We start from the raw sequence: 21592 nt of genomic DNA on the forward strand, positions 1-21592 counted from the left end.
AGAATTAAAGAATCCATTTTCCTATGCATTACTGTAGGCTAATAAAGGGGCTCATTGCAATCCTTCATTACAAAGTCTAACACTTGACAAGCCGTGCATACGGCCAAGCACTGTGTGATTAAAATGAATGGTGCCCAAGTCTCAGATCGACTGAGAGGCACTCGCCCAACACTCCTCTCGGGCCACTTTTTGGTCGAGTGATTTTTCAATTGTCATAGAGCCAAAAAAAATCTAGTAAAACTTTGGAGGGCTTTTTCTCAGACCTTTGTTTCACAGCACAGGAACATTCAGCTGATTTAAAGCTGCATTAGGCGAGATTTGTATGTAAAATTCTGCCCATCTTGTCAGCCTAAATCACAAAGTGAGGCTGCAGCAGAGAAGAGTGTCCCATCCTCCCTTATTGAGAGCCGGTAGTTTCACCCTATTTGTCCAAATTAAATTCTGGTGTCAGGTATGTACACTTCTCCACCCACAGGAAGGGACAAATCACACCTTAAGCACAACATCAGATCTTTTGCCTCTCTCATTCCTTTGGTATAAAGTATCACAGAGTGGTCGGGTTGGTAAACATGAGTGTGCTGTGTGTGGTTTACTGATGTCACCTTACAAGATTTCTGGGTATTGAAGTTTTTCAAACTGTTACCATTAGCTGCCATTTGGGCTGCCGATATGCTAAGTTGCATATTGCAGCTATAGGTGCAACTTACAGTCACTAATGCACACATGTGAATATATCTATGAGCCCAACTATCTGCTCCAATCTGCTCCTGTGTCTGGGTGGTAAATGCTGGGTGCACAACTCACCTTCCCGGGGATCTTTGGTCCCAAGGGGAGTCGCCTTGTTGCCATGGAGACCAGGATACAGAACATTGCCGAGGAGAAGGCAACAGCAGCAAACACGAGACCCCAGGAGAGGCTGCAGAAGTAACAGGAGCTCTCGGCAGATGTGCACACGAGGACGTGCACCGAGGCGAGCAGCAGGCACAAGAGGTAGAAAGGCAGCGAGAGCAGGGAGGAGAGGACCGGGACGTCCACTTCGCCTGCACCGCTCAGGGCTTCTGGCATGGCCAGCAGTAAGATCACCAGGAGCTGGAGGGCCGGCAGGGAGCGAGAGACCGGAGAGAGAAGGAGAGACAGTTCAGGTTGAATTTGAAAAGTGTTTTGAAGACCCTGGTTAAGGTTCATGTTCAACTTTTTTATCCCCTAGGTGGAAATTCTGGTTACAGCTGGGTGTATACATAAAAACATGGACCTATACATAACACAGGAAAGACATTAAAGTGATGCTGAACTTTGGTAGTACCTTGGGTTGTGCAGCTTCCTGGACATGATATCACCCCAAAATCAGCGATTCTCTGTTATCCATTGCTCCGGGGCTCTGGCAGAGATGATTGGAGAATTGTGTTTTTTTCTCTCTACATTCACTGCCATTATATGGTGAAACAGCTCAGAAAATCACACTTCTAGCACATGAACGAATGCGAACAACGCAGATTCTGACAATATAAAAAAAAAAGTTATTTCTTTTTATGTGAAATTGCTTTCTTTATTTTAACCTTATTTAAAACCTTTCAGTTTGAACAAGTGCAACACAAAAAGTCTTCCGACCGGATTTTGGTGTTACACTTATTGGTTTAATAACATAAAGAAAGCGATTCACTTAAAAAAAAATCAGCAGAATGACAGAATCTGCTTTGTTCACATTCGTTTGTGTGCTAGAAGTGTGATTTTTCAGACCTGTTTTGCCATATAATTGCAGCGAATGGAGAGAGAAAAAAAACCTAGCCCCTACCGGAGCCCCCCGAGCAACAGATAACAGAGAATCGCTGATTTTGGGGTGATATCATGGCCAGGAAGCTACACAACCCAAGCTACTACCAAAGTTCAACATCACTTTAAATCATAGTCTAGCCTACATGATGAAGACAGATTAAACTCCACTCACCTGAAACACAAAGACCATGCCTGCGATCATGGAGTACATGTCGTACTTTCCCAGCTGCTTGCTGAGGGCGGAGCTCATGGCGGCCAAGGCGTCCAGGTACTGCTTCAGCACCTTCTTGCCCATGTTGGTCAACACCTCCGAGGTGTTGCCCTCCAGGTACAGCTTCATCCAATTCCCGTGAGACTTCTCTGCCACGCGGAACTGCTCAAAGCCGGCCTCTGGAGGGATTGGAGGGAGGAGGGGAGGGAGGCAAGACAGACCGGTATCATGAACTTGCATGTAAATAGGGTGAAGTGGTTTTATATAGTGATTATATACTGTATAGTGATATTGTGATTAGCAAATACCTAAAAGTTGTTGGAATTCTACAAGCTATCACATTCAAGTGTATTTCTCAGAAGGAGGAAGACCTATTTGTAGCTTCACATTTATTAAACTGCCATTTGTGGGCATTATTCTGACTAGACAGATGGCATGGACACTGGCTGCCAAAGAAACACCTCAGTTGAGACCAAGAAAAGCCAAGACCAAGTCTAGTTTAGCAAAGGGTAATCAAGTACAAGTTGAATAGGAGGATGGAGGTCAATACCAAAGTGTGGGGAAATCTTTCAAAAAATTGTTTATCAATGAGATTCTGAAGAATAAAAGCAGCTTCTTCTTTTACATCTTTCAGTGACATTGTTTGTGATGAGCTCAGGCAAAAATATAGTACAAGCCCTAACAAAAAGTGGTCAAGTCAACACCAAACTCGGTGTGAAACAGGACCTAGGTTTGCAGCGTTAACACCACAACTGGACTGGTTTGATATGTATAGGCAAATCTCATCATGCAAAGCAAGATTTGGCCCTTTTTAATATCCAACTACGACTGACTATGATTGATTCACATGTTTACTCAAAGTAGCTGAAATAATTCCTGTTTTCATTTTACTTCAGTACTTGAGAAGCCTGTGCAAGGACAAAGCAGCGTTGAGCTTTGATTTGTGACTGTGCACTTCAGTGATACACACACACGCACACGCGCACACACACACGCTTACAAAACCAACATTGCAGTATAACACCTACCCCTCTATCTCAGTGGCATAGGCAGAGAAGTGATAAATAGTGACTGTGTCTTTGCCAGACAGAAGGAGTGGTGGAAATATTAGAACCTTAAGCCACAGGCATGAATCATACAATATCGATGGCCCTGACCATGTTTCATCTGTCTGAAAGAACAGGGATTTGTTAATGGCCCTCCAAGATGCCTGAGGTTAGGAGCACAAGAAAAGCACAGGATGAAGATTGAAACAGGCGGAGAGAGATATGAGAGAGAGAGAGAGAGAGAGAGAGAGAGAGAGAGAGAGAGAGAGAGAGAGAGAGAGAGAGGAGAGAGAGAGGGCAAGGTAATTTAAACCACAATATCACTGGAGTTCAGCTTTCAAATATGTTATTCTTATGTATCACCTTATTCTTTATTTGGGAAACAGTTAACAAGTTACATGTTCTTCACAACTTTACAGTGACTGCACAAAAAATGCCAAACAAAATCATCAGGGTCAACACATCAGGCATCGCACCCAAGCTGAGAGTGGCTTGTGATTATAAATCTCTGCTCAGTGACTCCTTGTTTTTAGCAGTGTTTTTTCCCTCCGTGATAAATACTTGAATGCTGAAATCAGCGACATTCCTGTTCAGACAGTTTTTTAAGCGACATGTTTCGCATCAAGCGAGAGTTGACCTCAACAGGTGTCCAACAAGCGCGCCGCTCAAAATAGCCTCCCAGGCGTATTTCCCAAATTGCCGCCACAACAAGACAACGGCGGCAACTATTACATTGTACTGCACAACGGCTTCATGATTACCCAAGTGGACGGATTCAAAAATCAACACAACCAAATGTAGGTCTGCTGAAATAATTTCCATTTCACCCCATCACTATGGAAACTAGAGACCAAAATAGAGTTGAAAATGTGCTGCCAAAGCAGTAACTTGTAACGTGCAAGCAAGTAGTTTATTGTGTCAAATCAAGTTTTTGCTGTATTTGATAATGAAAGTTTATTTATTTATTAAGACTGACAAAATGAAAACTAGGCAAATTTAGCTATGTTTGTGTAGTATGTTATGTATTCATATTAGAAGGCTCCTTCATACTAACAATTTCACTCATCCATCTATCCATCATACCGTTAATTCATGGGAATCCTGACCTCTCTGAAAAATTATATATGTGTAGTGGGCTATGAGAGATAGGCAAAAACACATATTCCATTTACCGTTTATAAATTGGCAATAGAGTTGTCTTCTCACAGATCCAGTGTAATGATTTTAATTCAGTCCAAAAAAGCTTGCTATGGATTTCTAACATGAGGCGTGTCATTTTTCTTTCAGTTATGATGGTTCGTCTAATCTGTTACGACTGTGCCTCTTTTGCTGTGCTCTCTTTTTTAGTTATCATGTCAAAAGCAGAAACATCCAATGTTCACGGTAAAATTGGTACCAAAAGTAAATTCTTTTTTGGGAGAAAAAATGTTTCCTGTGAAAATCAAGAAATATATTTAATGCCACGTGTCAAATTCCTTGCTAAATCGAGAGTACAAGCCGGTGATCAAGGAGGTCTCTGTCTCTCCTTCCTTCTGTTTCAGTTAAAATACTTTCAACTGATCAAACATTAGCAATGTAATTGTTGCTGGAGGTGTATCAAATGTTTGTGAAAGTGAAGGTCAGAGACAGAGAGAGAGAGAGAGAGAGAGAGAGAGAGAGAGAGAGAGGAGAGAGAGAGAGAGAGAGAGAGAGAGAGAGAGAGACATGAGAGGGAAGGTGAGGGGGAGAGGCTGCAAGATGGATAACTCTGACAAACACAGTGACCCCGAGACATGAGAGGTAGGAAGCAAACCTGTATGAGTATGTACATGCATTTGCACAGAGAGTGGGTATCGCTGCATGAATCTTCAGGAGAAAACAGACCAGAGACTACGTCCGACTCCCCCACGTTGAATTATCACGGTTCTAAGTCCATTTGTTTGCGGACTTAAAAGGAGTTATTTGACAATTACACCCCGATGTGACAGGAGCTGATGTGTTCAGGACAGGTTTGCCTAAATTTCTCACTCAATTGCGCCGTTTAGGTCGGGTTGGCTTCAGTCTTTCTTCATCAAAGTGAGCTTATAGATGTACTCAGTGAGGGATGCACTGCTTCAACCTCTCTCCATTAAACCATAGTTATCAGTGATAGAAATCATAACCAATAAACCTAGCTCTTGCACCGCAGAGTCACTATCTGTCGCATCACTTGGCCCCGCACCTCCTCTCCATGCACACTTGATTAATCTGGGCCAACCAGTAACTACAAACATATGCTGAGACATTTGGAGGATTAACTAACTGCTGTTAGAGGAATATCTGGGATCTCTGCTTCCTCAGTTGAACATAATAACCATTAGCAAATAACCAAATGCAACGTTTTTCTATAAGGTACCAATGGCCAAAATTGATACGTTTGAATGGATTTACTTGATTGAGACAAGTTTAGATCTAAATTTCAAATTTTTGTAAAGATTTTTTCTACTCTGCTCTTAATCAGACCGCTTCAAGTGAAATAGTCTTGAAAGCTACTTGGATGTAGTCGGCGACATGGCGTGAACAATGAGGAGCTTGACTTTGTTCCATTTGGATCACAGCGTTTTGAAGTGGAGCCATCGCAAGTGATTGTGTTGACATCGCTCATCTGTGTTACTCCTCCCACTGAGCAGAGCGACCGCCAAGCAGACACTATTTGGTTTCAGGCCATGTGCAAAAACCATCAGTGACCACATTTGCACAAAAAATGCGATTATAACGAGATTAAGATTTCGTTAAATGTGATTTTGCTGGCATTAATAGTGACCGGTCAGAACATGTACACACCTTAATATTTCTTTCTTCTTTCTAGTGTCACTCTATGAAATCATCAGTCAAGTCGTGAGGAAAACACAGGAGATTTAGGAGACTTTTTACCCATAGTGCAATCGTTTGGCTACAAAACAACTTGACAACTTGGCTGAGATAGAACTACAGTGACTAATTTGTTTGTTTGGTGGTCCTACCAACTTCAATGGTGTTTCAAGGGTGTGAGTAGATAATGACTGAATTTTCATTTTGGGGTGAACTGTTCCTTTAATTTCACTATTTTTTACTCTGACTATACATAAAGGCAGCCACTGACACTACCCCAGCCTGGAAGAGACATGATATAATGATGAGACTTGCTGTCAGAGAGAGTCCTGGCTTTCTAGGCTGTAACTCGTCTGCAGGGTTGACACAGTGAATTTGTAACCTACCTTTCTCGTACTCGGGCGTGCTGTCTTTGAGCAGGCAGCTGAGCTGATGGCCGTTGACATGCAGGAAGCGCAGCTGGTCCCTGAGCGAGGCTTCCTCCAGGACGCCCGCGATGACGCGGCCCACGCTGTTCTGAGAGATGGGCAGGCCGAGTCCCAGGGCCAGGGTCGGAGTCAGGTCCACCTGCTCCACCACTGCAGGCTTCTCCAGACCCACTTTCAAACCAGAGCACAGACACACAGGCGCAAGAATAAGGATCTACCGTACTTGCAGGAAATGATGGTGAAATAATGACATGAGGTAAGCATAATCAGTACAGTTTTAGTATTGATTCTTCATTATTAGGATGAATTTAAAGTGGCAATCCGCAAGTTTTTTTTTTTAAGTCTCATTTTTGGTAAACATTTAATTGAAGCAAAGTGCATTACTGACATGCTGTTTGGTGTTATGTAATCAGGACAATATTTGTGCTGAATTTTAACCTAGATTGAGAGCCTTTGTCTGAACACAATAGCATCACAAATCATTATCATAATTACTCTTGTATCAGTGCCTGAGGGTATGCCTGGGGGAGGGCTGTCACTTTTTACAAAAAAAAAAAAAAAATCTTACTTGAATGAAGTCATTATGCTGAGGTTTTTTATTTTTCAAAACTTGCCTCCTGTCAAATGTCAACAGGCGCTGTATATATGTTGATATTTGCATTCCTGTGGAGAACGTTTTCCCAAAGTTTGCTTGGGAATAACTTATAATAACTTAACAAGAATACAAGCAGAGAGTAAACTGCTAATGTCTGTTTGACATTCACTGTGTGCTTGTAGCATACAATTCCCTCATCAGCAGGGCGTCATTTTCCAGTGCATGTGAATAAATCAGGTTACCATTATAGGCTATACTGATGTAGAATACAGCCAAAAATGAACTTAAACTTGCCTTCTTTTTTTCGTAGAACAATGCAATGAGGATGTGTGGGGAATTGTGACAGCTGTAGACTTCAGAGGACTGGGGCAGACCCCAGAGCAATGGGCTAATTTTGAAATTGGACTCAATGAAATAAGCCATGGAGTTATTTAAATAGAAGATGGATTTGCAACAAGACAAGGACTTTGCTGCATTAGGCCCACAGCTACTCTGGATTGTGCTATGAATCTACCTGGGTTAACAGCTGTTTGAGGCTTGCTAAGTTCACTTCTGTGACTTGGCGGATATTTATGACTTTAGCCTCTACAATTATAAGAAAGAGTAAGGTTTGATAAAGCCTTCTTATGAAATGGAATGTTTTTCAAGCCCCCCAGAGAAGAGGTAAGAGGTTTATCAAACACTCTCACATTAACTGTGTGTAAAATCACATTATTTTGTGATGTTGGGGGTTATATGTTACAGGTTATACAAATTGAATGCCAGTATATTAGCATATACTGTAGATGGTAAAACTGCAACTGGTGATGCTGCCATATGTATTACAGTATCTAGCTAGCTAATGTTATCTGATAACTGATAAGACTGATCATTTTCATGGCTATTTTTAAATTCTGAGTATGACTGGACACAGACATACCTGTTGCATTCGCTCAGTTTGGAGGTTACTTTGTTATGAAAGCTAGTTTAGCTAGCTGGCTGGCTGGCTGGTAGCAAACATAAATCAGCTGGCAAGGTGAGCAGTTGTTCCCAGGTTGTTCCTGACAGAACAGTACAGCTAACACAACTTTTATTATTAAGATAGGGTTTGAGTCGATACTGGCACATGTAAATAAGTGTTTATGGGTGGTGTAATTTTAAAAATAATTAGTAATTCTCAGTCTCTCTCTTAAGAGACTGAAATTTTGTCCACCATTGCATCAAAACTTTCTTGCATCAGTTACTGATGTGGTTGCATCATTCTTGCAATGCCCTTGGGGGCTGGGAAGTTAATACTCTTTCCATTCTCTGTTATTAGCATTCTTTGGGTTATTACACATCATGAATTCTTGAAGAAAGGACAAGAATAGATATTGAGACAACCCATATGCGTCTGCTTGGAAACACTAACTGTATGGAGTCTTAGAACGACACAGTTTCATTAAAGTGTCATTGCCTTTCAGGGTCCTACAGGCAAAGTCGACAAAAACCAATCTGCAGGAAGAAGGCTGTTTTCTCAACACTGCATTCAAGTTTCAAAGTGCAACTCAGGTACTAAATGATCTCTCATTCAATTCACCATAATCACCTTGATATATTAAACATTACCAGTTAGTTATGCTAAGAGGTCATTAACTAAGCTAATTAATTAGCAAACATTTCTGTGCCAACAAACTTGTGTTCACATTACACATGGGTGTTATTAATATGAACTCCATATTAAAAGAAAATCAGTTTTTCCTCATTAATATTCAAATTTATGTAACAAGATGCTCCAAAATGTAATCAGATCATCTCCTCTACAGGGGGAACCTGTGATATGAAGTATGAAGTTTCTGTATTGTTTTTGAGTGCTTGTGTTCACAAGAGCTATGTACCATGGTGTGGGACATAATGAAACATTGTGTTGGACCTGAAATATTTTCACCTCTACATTCATGTACACACTGAAATATTATTAATATTCCAAATCATTTCAGGAATTTGGATTAGAGAGAAATTCTGATTTCCCATTTTGGAAATTAGTTTCTCTGTGTTGCAAAAATTTCAGATTTTGAAAACAAAAATGACAGCCCTACTGGTAGGCAAGTCATTCAAGCTGTCAGCACCTCAGGGGGTTCTGAGCACTAGCAAAACCATGAATTCTGTAGCAACACCTCGCTGAACTGTAAATGATTAATTAGCATGAATGCTCCGAGAATAAATCTATGCACGGAAAGATCTCAAAAATAGACATGGCTGAGAAAGAAGCAATTATCACGTTCACACTTTCAGACTGAACCACATTCATCACAGCAACATAAAGTTATGTTAATGAGCTTCTATTTGTACTCTGCCATGATGACACTTTTCTTCACAATAAAGTTGATGGATGTGAGTGTGCGCGCGTATGGAAGAGAATGTTTTTCCCCTGTTGTTCAATTCATTAATAATTTTCAGTCATGAACAAGCATATTCTTTCCAGCATTGTGGACTAGCGGTTACAGAGAGACCGACTTCAAGATTTCAAGCCCCAGTGTTGGCAAGCATCCTCCCGGCTGAAGTTTTCTTGAGCAACACACTGAATCCCTACCAGCTACAGGGCTGCTGCTCTGTTGCTGAACCTGACCTCTGACCTCCCCGAGGAGGAGGGGGAGGGGTATTTCCCTACAGGTATTGATAAAGTATCACAAAAATAATAAGTATCCCAGGACACACCATCTTTGTTGTTGCACTGTTTCCATTCATTTTCCCCAAAAAACATGATACACAACTTTGGGTGGACCCATTTTTCCCTACTTTTTCCCTACTTTCCCTACTCTGGAAGCATATTTTGAGCAAATGGAAAAGTGTAATCTTCAAATTGTAGCATCTCTAAAACTCAATCTTTAAGTAGGTGGCTTTGACGTGGTTTGGGGGGCGATTCCCAAAAGACTTTGGAGAAAAACTGTTAAGTAAACTTTACAGCATACTTCAGCTACTAATAAGACAACACAAGTTGGTGATGATTAGAGTTCAAAAAATCAAAAATGTAGGTAATTAGGATGTGAAGGGCTGAGCAGAAAGGAGCAGTTTGTTGAGTGCCAAACCTCACATTGCAATTTCCGGGTGTCTTATCGCAACCCAGGTTTTGGAATTCTAAATAGGGCATGTGATTACAGGTTACAGGTGCGATGTGATGTGTCAGTGATGTCTGTTGAGATCAGGCAGAGGTGAGAGTATCCCACCAGCTCCAACCAGGCAGTCTCTTTACTTTGTTGAGAAATCCGCTGCCCTCACCCAAAAAAACCCCCCAAAAAACAGCAAGTAAGCAGACGGCTCACCTTTCCTCTTGAAGGCGGGGCTGATGAGCACCAGAGGGGTGTTGACTTCCGGCTCCGACGAGCCTCCGTGGCTGCCGGTCTCCGACATGCCGTGGTCTCCGCACAGCACCAGCAGGTAGGGCAGGGCTCCCTCCGCCTCCTGAGGGAAGCGAACGCACCGGGGTTAATGGACTTCCCGCCACATGCGCTGTTCTGGGAGGACAATCCTCAAAGCTCTGCCGTCTGAATAATTCAATCAGTGCTCGTGACGCTCCCAGCGCCCCGGTGTCCCGAATGAAAAGACGAGCACATCCAGTTTGGAAAAAACAGAGCGATGACATAAATTGATATTCATATGTTAATTGATTGCTTCGCTGGATGTTTTGACGTCTCCAGTGGGGGGTTTCCTATTATGCGGGAGCCGTGTTTTTAATACCATGAGAAAAGGAGGCTATTAAACAATTACCTGTGAAAACAGAAGTCGTGACAAATAGCGCCTGGCACACTATTCGCTGCTCCTCTGCACTGAGTAAATTCAGCGATGGCAACAAACAAACACAGGATAAATCGTTTATGGGAGATGACACGCTTTGATCTAGCTGGGGTTCTTTGCTCCGTGATTCCCTTTCAACTAGACACATGAGAAACTGCCACGATGAATTCGAGAGGGACGCCGTTGGAGTAATGGGAGTGGGGGCTGATTTTGAAAACACGACTACAGATGTTAAACAAACGAAACCAAATCTCTACCGCACATTATGAGGCTCTCCAAAGACTCACAGTTTCAGTTTTGTATCACATGAAAAGAAAAGTAATAAATCCAAAAATGAGATTATCATTAAATTGATGGCTAGATTGAAAGAAAGAAGTAATTAAAGCTAAGTTTACTGAACTGCTTGGAAGAGATTCTGTTTGTGTTTTGGAAAGCCAAGTCTGGTAAAACCTCAGTGTCTTTTAAGATGACTTCAAATTCCAAAAGTGGAAAAGCCCAATGTCGGCATAATATATTGTTGTAGCTGGACTACAGTGATTTCATCAGTCATGCTTTTTTGCTAGAATTAGTTGAGGCATAAGAAGCAAATAATATATTAATGAGAAAATTCTGTATGTTGGAATCCAAACTCCCTACATTATGCTCAGCTGACCCACAATATCTGTTATTCACTCAAGATCATAGAAGGCGCAAGTACGCCCGTCCGTCCTAGATCTAATTCTTGGTCATTTGTTATAAATGGCACTGGACACGAGGGACGTGAGAACACCTCACAACCAGCTCTAAACACCACTGGGCTGGCTCCACACACTCCGAGCCTCCGTTCTGTTTGTGATCAGTCAGAGTTTACTCCTATTTTGGAGGATGAAAGCGCTGAGGAGGACTCTTTTGGGAGACCTTTTTTTGACTTCATAAGAAACCTTTTTTTATCCAATACACAAGGTACAATGCTGATTCAGGCGGTAGGTTTATGGCTCTCCGTGTGCAAGCCTGTAAATCAGCGAAGAATAAGCCAGCTACGGTATATTTTTACCGTACATTATTACCCTTCTATCTCCGAATTGTACATTTGTTGTATGTGAGGTGGAAGGAAAGCATAAGAGGAAAACACTGAGCTCCTCTGTCAGTACAATATAAAAATATATATATTAACAGTCCTATATTTGCAACAATGAAATTCCATTCCATTATCTCCCTTATGAAATAAATGGGTCAGATTACATGCGTGCTGTGCGGGGCAAGTTTAAGAGGCTTTGCACTCAAAACAGCAGAAACAGAGGCCCAACCTTCGAATTTGAGATATCCAGGAGAGAAAATTGGGGCCATACGCTCTCCATTAACACGGAGGTCCGACGAAGGTCTTTATGATAGACGGGTCCTGCTTTCAAATCACGTTTTAATGGAGAGAGTTGCTCCTGCAGGTAGAGGTAATTCTCGGCTCTTAATGAGAGCTCGCTGAAATAGGCGACTTGTATAATTTCACAAAGGGAACCTGGAGAGCTGTCATTTGAATGCCGCCTCTCCTGTGCCACTCTGCTGCAGGACCCATCATTCCTTTTAGAACTTAATGATGCGGCATCAAACGTCAGCTAGTTTAGGTGCGCAGTGCAACGCCGTGAAACATCCAGATTTATTATACCCACCGCCCCCCCCAATACACTGAGAGCATGTGCTCATCAGAGAAAACATGGTTGTTTTTGTGGAAGCTTCTAAGACATCCTGCGGGACCCCACTGGGCTGTGTCTATATTTAGGTCACGCTGGCGCCGTACAAAAGAACAGCCGCAGCTTTCACTGATGTGACTGGAGCGAGACTTTCAAACACGTTTCATTCAAAGAGCTCGCTGGGAGAGCGCGGCAGCGGGGAGAGCGACGAGGCTGCCGCTGCCCACAAAACACAGCTGTAGCCGCGCGGGCGAGGCAGGAATTAACAAGATACTTTCAACAACTTGGGGGACGTGGTGAAATGTGTTGCGGCGGGATTTTCTAGCAACGGCCTTTACTGTATGGTTCACACAGAGGGAATGTTTACGAGGAGAGCTGCACTCGGCTCCCTCGGATCCCGACGTTCGGTTCTCCCCCCCCCCTGCCATTTCACAAACTGAAGAGGGTGAGAAAGGAGAGGGAGATTGTAGGCCCATCATGTAGACATGACCTGACAATCCAAATGCAAGCTACAGAGCTGAAAGACTGCACACACACACACACCCAGAACGATGACAATAGACGTGAACAACTGTTAAGACAACTGCATGGAGTAAACAAGGTATACTGCACTCTGTTCTATCAAAGACAATGTTAAATTCTTAAAATGTATGCAAAATTAACAAACTGAATAACAGAAAAGCTTCATTTTAACAATTACATCTCTTGGCTTGTTGCAACTGAATGTAATAACTTGTCATAATGTGATAAAATTACCATCTAAATTGGTGGAAAATGTGATCAAACCTGTTAATGTAATAAATTGTTGGAGATATTTTTAACTGATGATGTAAAATTAATAGACTAATAACATCATAAGAATAAGCAGAATGTAATAATTTGAGTTGTTGCTTAATACTATCATCAGTATCATTAGTTAAAAATGTGTTACACCCCCTTTTAAGTACTAATCAGCAATTAATGTAAAAATGTGATGTTATTGCATTATTTTTACTTATATGGCATTTTATTCCTTGAAATTTTACTTGTGAACATGAAAGATAATTAAAATCATGAAAGAAAAATATGATTCAAAACTTCAAGTGTAATGCTGAGTGTAGATGTTGTTAAGCAAGGGTTAAATCAGGGGAGAGCTAACAGGAGCCAATAGGAGCTGCCCTGCCACACAGAGCAAGTCAGTTCAGTAGACTTGAATGTAAATTCAAGAGCTGAGCTCTAGTATCTCCAAATATAAGTATGTTTCTAGTAGTTTACACAGACTTTCAGGCAAATGTTGATTAAGCATTTGTGTTATATACATTTTATGTATTTATGTATCTAAGTCCTATCTGTCCTGTTCTGTCAAGGACCACTTTGGAAGTAAATGATGTGAGTAAAGCTTTCAAGCACCATCCCTTGGAAAACTCTGCAGTGTATTTGTACTGTGGATGTCAGTCAATCAAAAGATTAGGCGTGATTTTAAGCCTTCACAAACATTTCAAGAACTTACTTTCCACTCTTACAAAATGCAGTCTGCAAAATATAGTGTTGCATTTCAGACAACAAACATCCCACATAAATGCATTCTGAAATTTGTAGCCAAACAGAATGTGCAAAAGTGAATGGCATGTATAAATAGAGATGAGGATGAGAACGCACCTTTGAAATGAGGGAGCCGTGGATCTTCTTCAGGATGTCGTCCATCTCCAGCAGCTTGGGCTGGATGAGGGAACTGTGCGGCCCGCTCACATGACCGATGTGGTCAAGGCCTAGGTAGTGGAGGATCAAAATGTCCCAGTCATCCCTCTTGAGGGTGCTATCCAAGTGACGGGTCACATTGTTGTCCACCTAGATACAGTAGGGACAATAAGCATAGAGAATGGGTACAAATACATTTACTGATAGACGGGATCTGATGTAACTATCCCTTGATATCTAATTTAGGTTGATGTTGTTCAGCATTAGACTTAAGTCTCAGTCCGTTCTAGTATTGGGTCCTTATCAGCGACAAAAGCATTCCAGCATAAACAAGTACACAAGTAAGCTACACATAGTGCATTTGTGGCAATGGGATGGAGACCTAATTAATTCACATTTTTTATGCGATCTCAGCTCTCTAGTTGATCAGCTGCCTTCATCTCTTCTATGGAGAATACAGTGATGTTAAGCTACTTGGCTTGCTAGTTAACATTAGGGACTGAACTGTTAGCAAACATAGCATATAGCATATTCATACATACATAGAGGCCCTGCTGTCTGTGTTGTCTCATGGTCACAGAAAAAATCAGCTGCATATATATAAAAATACATCACTGTATGGCAGCAGTCCATGCAATCTAATATAGCACAGACCCATGAGTAAGATCCCCTGTCGTGTGATGTTATTGAAATTCATCTGCATGCAAGAAAAGGATTTAGGGAGTTCTGCGAAAACTCACAGCTAAGATGTGAGGATTTGTAGTAGAGCTGAAGTTTTCACAGTAATACCTCTTTTACTTCCTTGTGTTAATTTGATGCTGTTCAGTAGCAAACAGACATGATTTGCAGAATGATTTTCCCCCCGACGTGACGAGGCTTCATGATGCCCAGCTATAGAGGAGTGAAGTGTCTCACTCTGGCTAACCTGAATTTGGTTATTGAAAATCATGGCACCGTGGTGAAAAACCCAGACAGCTGTGATGTATCCCTGTTACTCTGCTCTGTAACTCTCTTGTTGTGTGTGTGTTTTAAGTAAATTCATCATCTTTATGAAACACTCATAAGGCTGCACCGAGACAATTCAAGCTGCAAAAGTGCCTGCCTAAGCACTTCAGTTCAAACTTCTTTCTGATGACTAACAAAAAAAAAAAGAAAGACGATACACCGTGAAATAGGTTTATCCGAGCTGTTATTCTAACTTTTTATTTTTATTTTTATTTTTTTTTAAATCGATCATTTTGAAATCAGCGTATCATGTCGGCCATCATCTGCCTTTATCCTTTATCGGTATTGGCAGAAAAAAACAACATCACTCATATCATTCATACAGCCATACCTCAGTGTAGTCGGATACGAAGAAGGAGGTGGTGCCGTCGTACTCCATGAAATGTTTGGGGAAGAGGCGCACCCAGGTGTCATCTCCATAGAAGACCATCCTCTTCCCAGCTGTTTTGGCCTGCCAAATGAGGTTGTCTTCCAGCAGCGCGGGAGAATTTAGGTTCATTACCACATCAATGAAGCCTGGGATACTGCCAGTGGTAAGAGCCTGAGAGAGGGATATGTTGTTGTCATTGTCCTTGAACAATAATTGTCTTTTAATGGTCTTATGCAACCTTACAGTTTCATCATATTAGGGATGTTCATTTAAGAGAGAAATTCAGCTGATGAGGCTGTGCGCTGCAGTACAGCATTCAGCAAAAACAGTTTTTAGAAACTGATAATATTAAAAAAAACAAGAGAATATCCCATCAAACAATATCCCTTTTATTAGATGGATCACTAGCACGGCTTTGCTTCTCGAGCATGTCGAAATCAAACTGAACCCCGCATCCCCGGACCATGCTTGTTGCCAGAAATGTGAACTGAAAGCTGAATCAGGTACATAAATGATATTTATGAAGTAAAAGTTTCTGCCGATTTCATCATGGAATCTGGAATAAAACAACACCTCAAGAACGCTGGCCCCCATTTGACTGACAAGGAAAACAAACGGCCTATTTTGGAAGTCAGGAGAGAGCCTGGTGCATTGTCGGGGGGGCGGGGGGGGAGTACAGAAGCTGCCTTTATGCACTGAAGGAGACACGAGATTGCGGTTGCTGGCAGGAAGCACTGTTAGTTAAACCCCGTATGAGCTGGAGCGCAGCCTGAGATCCTCAGGCAGAGTCCTCCAGGACATTCCGGAGTCTGGGCTAAACCAGAGGTGACCAGGCTGCCTACTGTCTGGGACCCTGGGCATTTAGAACGGCCCGCCTGGGGAACTGAGCAGGCAAATCCACTGTCATCTTCTAAATCACTTCTTAAAACACAAATTGATCTGTTTACTCTCGTGGCTTTCCCCGGTTTTTGTCCTCGCGTAACCCTGCTTCACGATTCACGTCTGGATTTTTTTTCGATTGTTCATCTTATTGGCTTTTCATTGTGTTATTGTTTGCAAAGCGCTTTGTAACGTTGTTTTGAGAAGTCTGTGCGGCTAATTGTATGATTACTGTGGGCACTGGCTTAGCTGCTCCACAGCTATTCTCTCGCTATTTCCACAGACGCAAGAGACTATCAGCAATAAGCTAAAAATGTCAGACCCCCACTGAAATGGGTAGAAAATGCTTCAAGAGCTGTCACGAGCCACAAGCTTGCCTCAAAGATTAACTCTGAATTTCTTCATTTCCTAACTCATTTTGCAATTTATAGTACATTCACCAATGTGTCCCTTGAAAACATTGGGAACATTAAACAAATTTCTCTTCTTCCAGTTTGAAAGCTTTGTTCCTCCAACTTAACAAGCCTGGATAATGTCACTAGCCTTTTAGTTCGGCTTTTGTCAATTGATTCGCAGCCTCTCCGATATTGAAAACATGCTCCAACTGGAAACTGAAACTTCAAACCATATCTTGTGAGCTTTGTTCTTAAGCTCAATTATTTACCATTTCCTCCTTGCAATTGTTTTGCACCTGCCACTGTAGATGCCTGTTTCAGGAGGAGATGGATGGTACTGCTTCAAAAGCAGCATTCTCTTCCTGCCTGTTCAGTCTCAGTGAGGTCCCCAGTCTATTATTAGAGATAGTCCCAGTAATGAAGCCAGGGGTTTTAAAGAAAATAGGCTTTTCTCAAATGGGTAAGACCACTTTTCTGTTGTACAATAATAAACATATTGACTACCGCAACCTGAATAACTGCACAGAGACAAATGCCCTGTTGAAACGGATCAGTCCTACACACACAAAAGCTCTGTGTTGGCAAGAAAAAAAGTTCAACGGAGAATGGAATCTGCACAGTTTAAAAATGCTAAATCCTAAAATGTCTTCAGACTCCAAAACCAACAGTGAGCTGCTGCCCACATGAATCAGGGACTCATCAACATACTAATTACTAGCCCACAGTATGCGTCGTAGGACTGTGATGCGCCACTGTGTAAGTGTCATATACAATATCAGTGGGGTGTACAGACGCTCCCTGGCACAGCGATGAAAACCTGAGTGAGGGCCAAAATGCAGAGGGAAGGGAGCGAGCCCGCCAGCCTGTTTCTCTGGGCAAGAAAAAGGTTTAAATTTCCTTCTCCGTACTTATTTTAAGGTGACTTTTGAAACAAGGACTTTCTGCCGTTGCCCTGAAAACATCTTCGATCTTGTCTGACCCGATTACCAGGCGCTACCTCTGTTGAACAAACAACTGCTCATATGTTCAATTGTGCCCTGTGGGATGTGGGAGCAAACATTAATCCAAGAATATGAACACAATGGATCAATTCATGCACTTGGTCTATTGTATTCATATTACCAAGGCAGATATGAGCCTCTCTTAAACACCCACGGTGCGATGCTGCCGGTATTACTGTGATTAACTGAACTCATTGTTTGGACCCAGCGCCTCAGTAAAGGTGTACTGCCTGCTGTGCCAGTTTGAGAGCTCTGCTCAACTGGCCACATGTGAATACAGCGGGACTGGGGAGGAGATCCGACCTCTTTTCCCTTCCCATCTCCGCTTACAAAGACCAACTACAATGGACCCATTAAATTTAGTGGGAAGACCCCAGGGTAGCGATTCCAGTATAGTAACCATCTGCTGCCTGGTCAGAAAAAAGACAATCATATATAGTAAACTATACAATAACTAAAACCAACTGTATATCTGTATAAAACTTCTAAATCAACTGTATCTCTGTATAAATCTTGTAACTTTTTAGATACAGTGGACGAAGCTATAGGTCTATGTGTGCATGAATTAATGTCCATGCCTCTGAGAGATTATGATTTAGGTTAGTTGGCTGTGTCATACCAGTTAATTGGGTGCAATGCAGTGATAGCGGTCAGTGAAATGACAGTTGGTTTGCACTGCCACCTACTGGTTTCTCACAGAATTTCAAATCTGCGATGGAACAATTCAACCTTAATATTGATATTATTAAAGCTCTTTGGAAAGCACATGTTCTAAATCACTTAACGGTTAAAGTAGCCTGTATGGATGCAAGAGATATAGCGGTGTGTCTGTGTTGAAGCTATGATCGTATGCCAGTTTTTGTAATGCACCAGCCGCAGTGTGACAGCGTGCCAAAAAACACAATGGATGTCATGCGGGACATCAATACGATAGGCTGTGCTCATCTAGACTATGACAGTTCCTCGATGAAATAACTCACTCAAAACTACATTACCCATCATCCGGGATTGTAGGCTGGAGAGGTTTGTCAATAGATGAGGACAAGGATAAAGCGATATCAGTTTCCTCTTTTTGGTGCATGTGAAAAGAAGTTTTGATTACATTAAACTGACAAATTCATACTTTCTGCTTTCTTTCTGCAGACACAAGCAAAAACATTATTACAATATCATTACAGTGAACTGAACATTGCCCAGGATAAATATAGTTGCATTCTTTATATGGGATACACTTCAGAGAGAAATCCTCTGCATGCATTACAAAAACTACAGAGCGGCACCATATGCTTGTGCATAGGGTGACTGTTGGTAGTTCCACTCAATGGTAACAAGGTCAACTAAGTTAAAAGAGGCAAATTCAAAGTGCTGTGCCTCCAATCTACTGTTAGTGCCCTCTAAATGTGATCACCTGGCCCTTCTGCAAGGCTTATCGACCTGCTTGTATGCCTCCACCTGCCCCATGGCTGCCTGAAGCCTTGCCAATTGAATGTACAAGGCTTCGGACAGCTGAGCGGAAGTGGCACAAGACTAGCTTGTCTGATGTTTCCCCACTTTCCCCACTTTCAATCTCACCTCTCCTGCCCCACATCTACAGTATGTCTGCTGCTACACCGACCTTTCCACCCCATGCTTCTAACCCCGCAAACTTTTTCTCTTTCTTCTCCTCTCTCATCGATCCCCTTCTACCGAATCCTGCCTCCTCTTTTCCCACCGCAGATTCCCATACCCACTTTGAGGAGAAGGTTGATGACATCCGAAGCTACCATCTAGCCCTCTCCCTATTCACCGCATCCTTCTCTAAACCCTCTGATTCCAATGTAATGTCTCACTCCTTTTTCTCCATATGAAGTCCTAAACCTCTCAACCCCATCCCCTCATCCCCTCCTCCAGGCCTTCACTGACAATCTGCTCCCTTTCCCTGACTAGCATCACCGACTCCTCCCTGACATTGGGCTGCATAACATTTTCCTTGAAATCAGAGTTACTCCTCTTCAAGAAAGCTTCCCTTGACCCATTTACAGACAGATATAGTTCCTTTCTTTTCTTTCCAAAACACTTGAACGCGCTGGCTCTAATCGCCTCTCAATATCTCACATAATAGTCTGTTGGACTCTACCCAGTCTGGCTGCAAAATGGCCCACTTTAATGAGACTGTGAAGCACCTTTTTCCACTAGAGCTGCTCCAATCTCATCAGTTCTCACCCTCCCCAACCTCTCCACTGCTTTTGATACAGTCAACCACATGCTCTTTGCCACCCTTGTTGATCTGAGTCTGCACTGATTCCCGGTTCCCATTCTATCTGTTTGACCACATTTATCTGATATCCCTCCTCATGGTGCATCCTCTCCAGCTGGGTTACCTAGGGCTGAGTTTTGCCCCCCGTCCTCTTCTATCTTTACAATAGATTGCATGACACTCATGCTACCTTTTTTCCGCCCTCTGAGGTTCGCAACTCCACTTGTCTAGCTGATAACTCCAGCTGGATGTCTGCCCAGCACCCATCTGGCCAAGACTGAGTTACTCTTTTTTCCCTGGAAAAGCTTGCCCTTTGCAACACCTCTCCAACGCTATTGACAGCAACACACCTTCCCAGACTGCCAAGAATCTTGGTGTGGTTCAACACTACCAACTGTCATGCAAGGCCCACGTTGCAACACTGCAACTCCCTCCTGGTCTTGCTCCAAAAATACTCTCTTCAGCACCTACAGCTCATCCAGAATGCCTCAACCCACCTTGTCTTCATTCTTCCCAAATTCTGCCATGTAACCTCACTGCTGCAGCCCACTGTCAAGAGTCAGACTGTGGCTCTGTCTATTCCAATCCCTCTTCTTCTTTTAACTAGTCCAATACATGTGCCATCTGCACATAGCCACTCTCTCTCAACTCAATACTGAATTCCATCTTTCACAATGGTATCAAAGTAGTATTGACATTTCAGTTATTGCAACAAAGCAAGGTTCAGGTGCTCAAGGCTGATAAGAGAGCCACACCCCCATAACTCATAGTTTCACAGTCCAGGCCTACATGACAGCCCATGCTCTGCGTTGTGCCACTAACAGCCACTTAATTCTCCCTTTCCTGTGTCAACCTGGCCATCGCTCCATCCAGTCGCAACTCTTCTCCCTCCTGTCCTCTGACAATATGATGGAGGTTGCTCCCTGACCACAGCTACATAAAACAGTCTGTAAAACCTGCAATGAAATTTTCTGTGTACATTGTATTTATTTAATTGCTTTCCCCTACCATTGAATAGGTGTGATGGGTCACCCTGACTTAAAGAGCTGCTAAACTTGAAATAAGGGTTTCAAAGGAGAGTTTTAGTGTCTCATGAGGGTTTAAAGAATAAAATACCTGGGAAACATTGAATCCTTGCAGTTTTTTTGGCATGAAAATGGTCAAATTTAAAGATATGAAATATTGGTACTTGTCAGTATTAAAAATATCTGTATCAGCCTTGATAAACCTATATCAGTCGAACCCTACTTTGTGGCATGTGCTTATGTTTTATGGTCTATCTAAGGAGTGGTCTCAACACTATAAACGTATTCTTCAACAGCAGCAGATGTTCTTATTTGAACCTTCACATGATTGAATGGCACTGAATGGATGGGCTGAGTGAAGCAGCATCTTACCTTGATTCTAGGCATGGTGACTGTTGGAGGTCTCGCCTTAGCCACAAAGCTTTGCGTTGAGCCCCTTTCAACCAGATGCCTAGTGTATGGCATATTCTTCCTTCCATTGGGTCCAAACACAAAGTCCTCCCGCAGAGCATCTACTAACATGATAACCACTCTTTTGAAGAGGGGCTGGGGAGGGCGGGATGAGTTGTGGGAGCTCCCTGCAATTCAACAAAAAAAAAAAAAAACAGTTTAGGAGTTTTTAACATTCACAGCCAACACAGCAGCCAGAGATTTGTATACACACAGAGGCCAGTGAGAGCTAACAGATGCTGCACTGAACTCCAC

General features: G+C 42.3%; 1 protein-coding gene across 5 annotated transcripts in view; it reads right to left on the reverse strand.

Moving 5' to 3' along the window:
* The window catches only part of pigg (phosphatidylinositol glycan anchor biosynthesis class G (EMM blood group)), a 50183-nt gene that overhangs the window by 28178 nt on the left and 413 nt on the right, over positions 1 to 21592 (reverse strand). For 2 of the 5 annotated variants that reach the window (XM_071540533.1, XM_071540532.1), the window contains exons 2-8: positions 21260 to 21465; positions 15313 to 15522; positions 13938 to 14126; positions 10164 to 10302; positions 6246 to 6458; positions 1946 to 2163; positions 805 to 1089 (exon numbers count right to left, since the gene is read on the reverse strand). In XM_071540533.1, the coding sequence (XP_071396634.1) occupies positions 805 to 1089; positions 1946 to 2163; positions 6246 to 6458; positions 10164 to 10302; positions 13938 to 14126; positions 15313 to 15522; positions 21260 to 21465 (1460 nt within the window). Of the gene's footprint in view, positions 1 to 795; positions 1090 to 1945; positions 2164 to 6245; positions 6459 to 10163; positions 10303 to 13937; positions 14127 to 15312; positions 15523 to 21259; positions 21466 to 21592 lie in introns of all 5 variants that reach the window. The other 3 variants (XM_071540535.1, XM_071540534.1, XM_071540536.1) reach the window with 3 other exon arrangements.

Source organism: Centroberyx affinis, unplaced genomic scaffold (genome assembly GCF_046629955.1).
Source record: "Centroberyx affinis isolate AG114_WGS23_722 - 3 ecotype Tasmania unplaced genomic scaffold, CSIRO-AGI_Caff_v1 ptg003667l_1, whole genome shotgun sequence".
Taxonomy (NCBI): Eukaryota; Metazoa; Chordata; class Actinopteri; order Beryciformes; family Berycidae; genus Centroberyx; species Centroberyx affinis.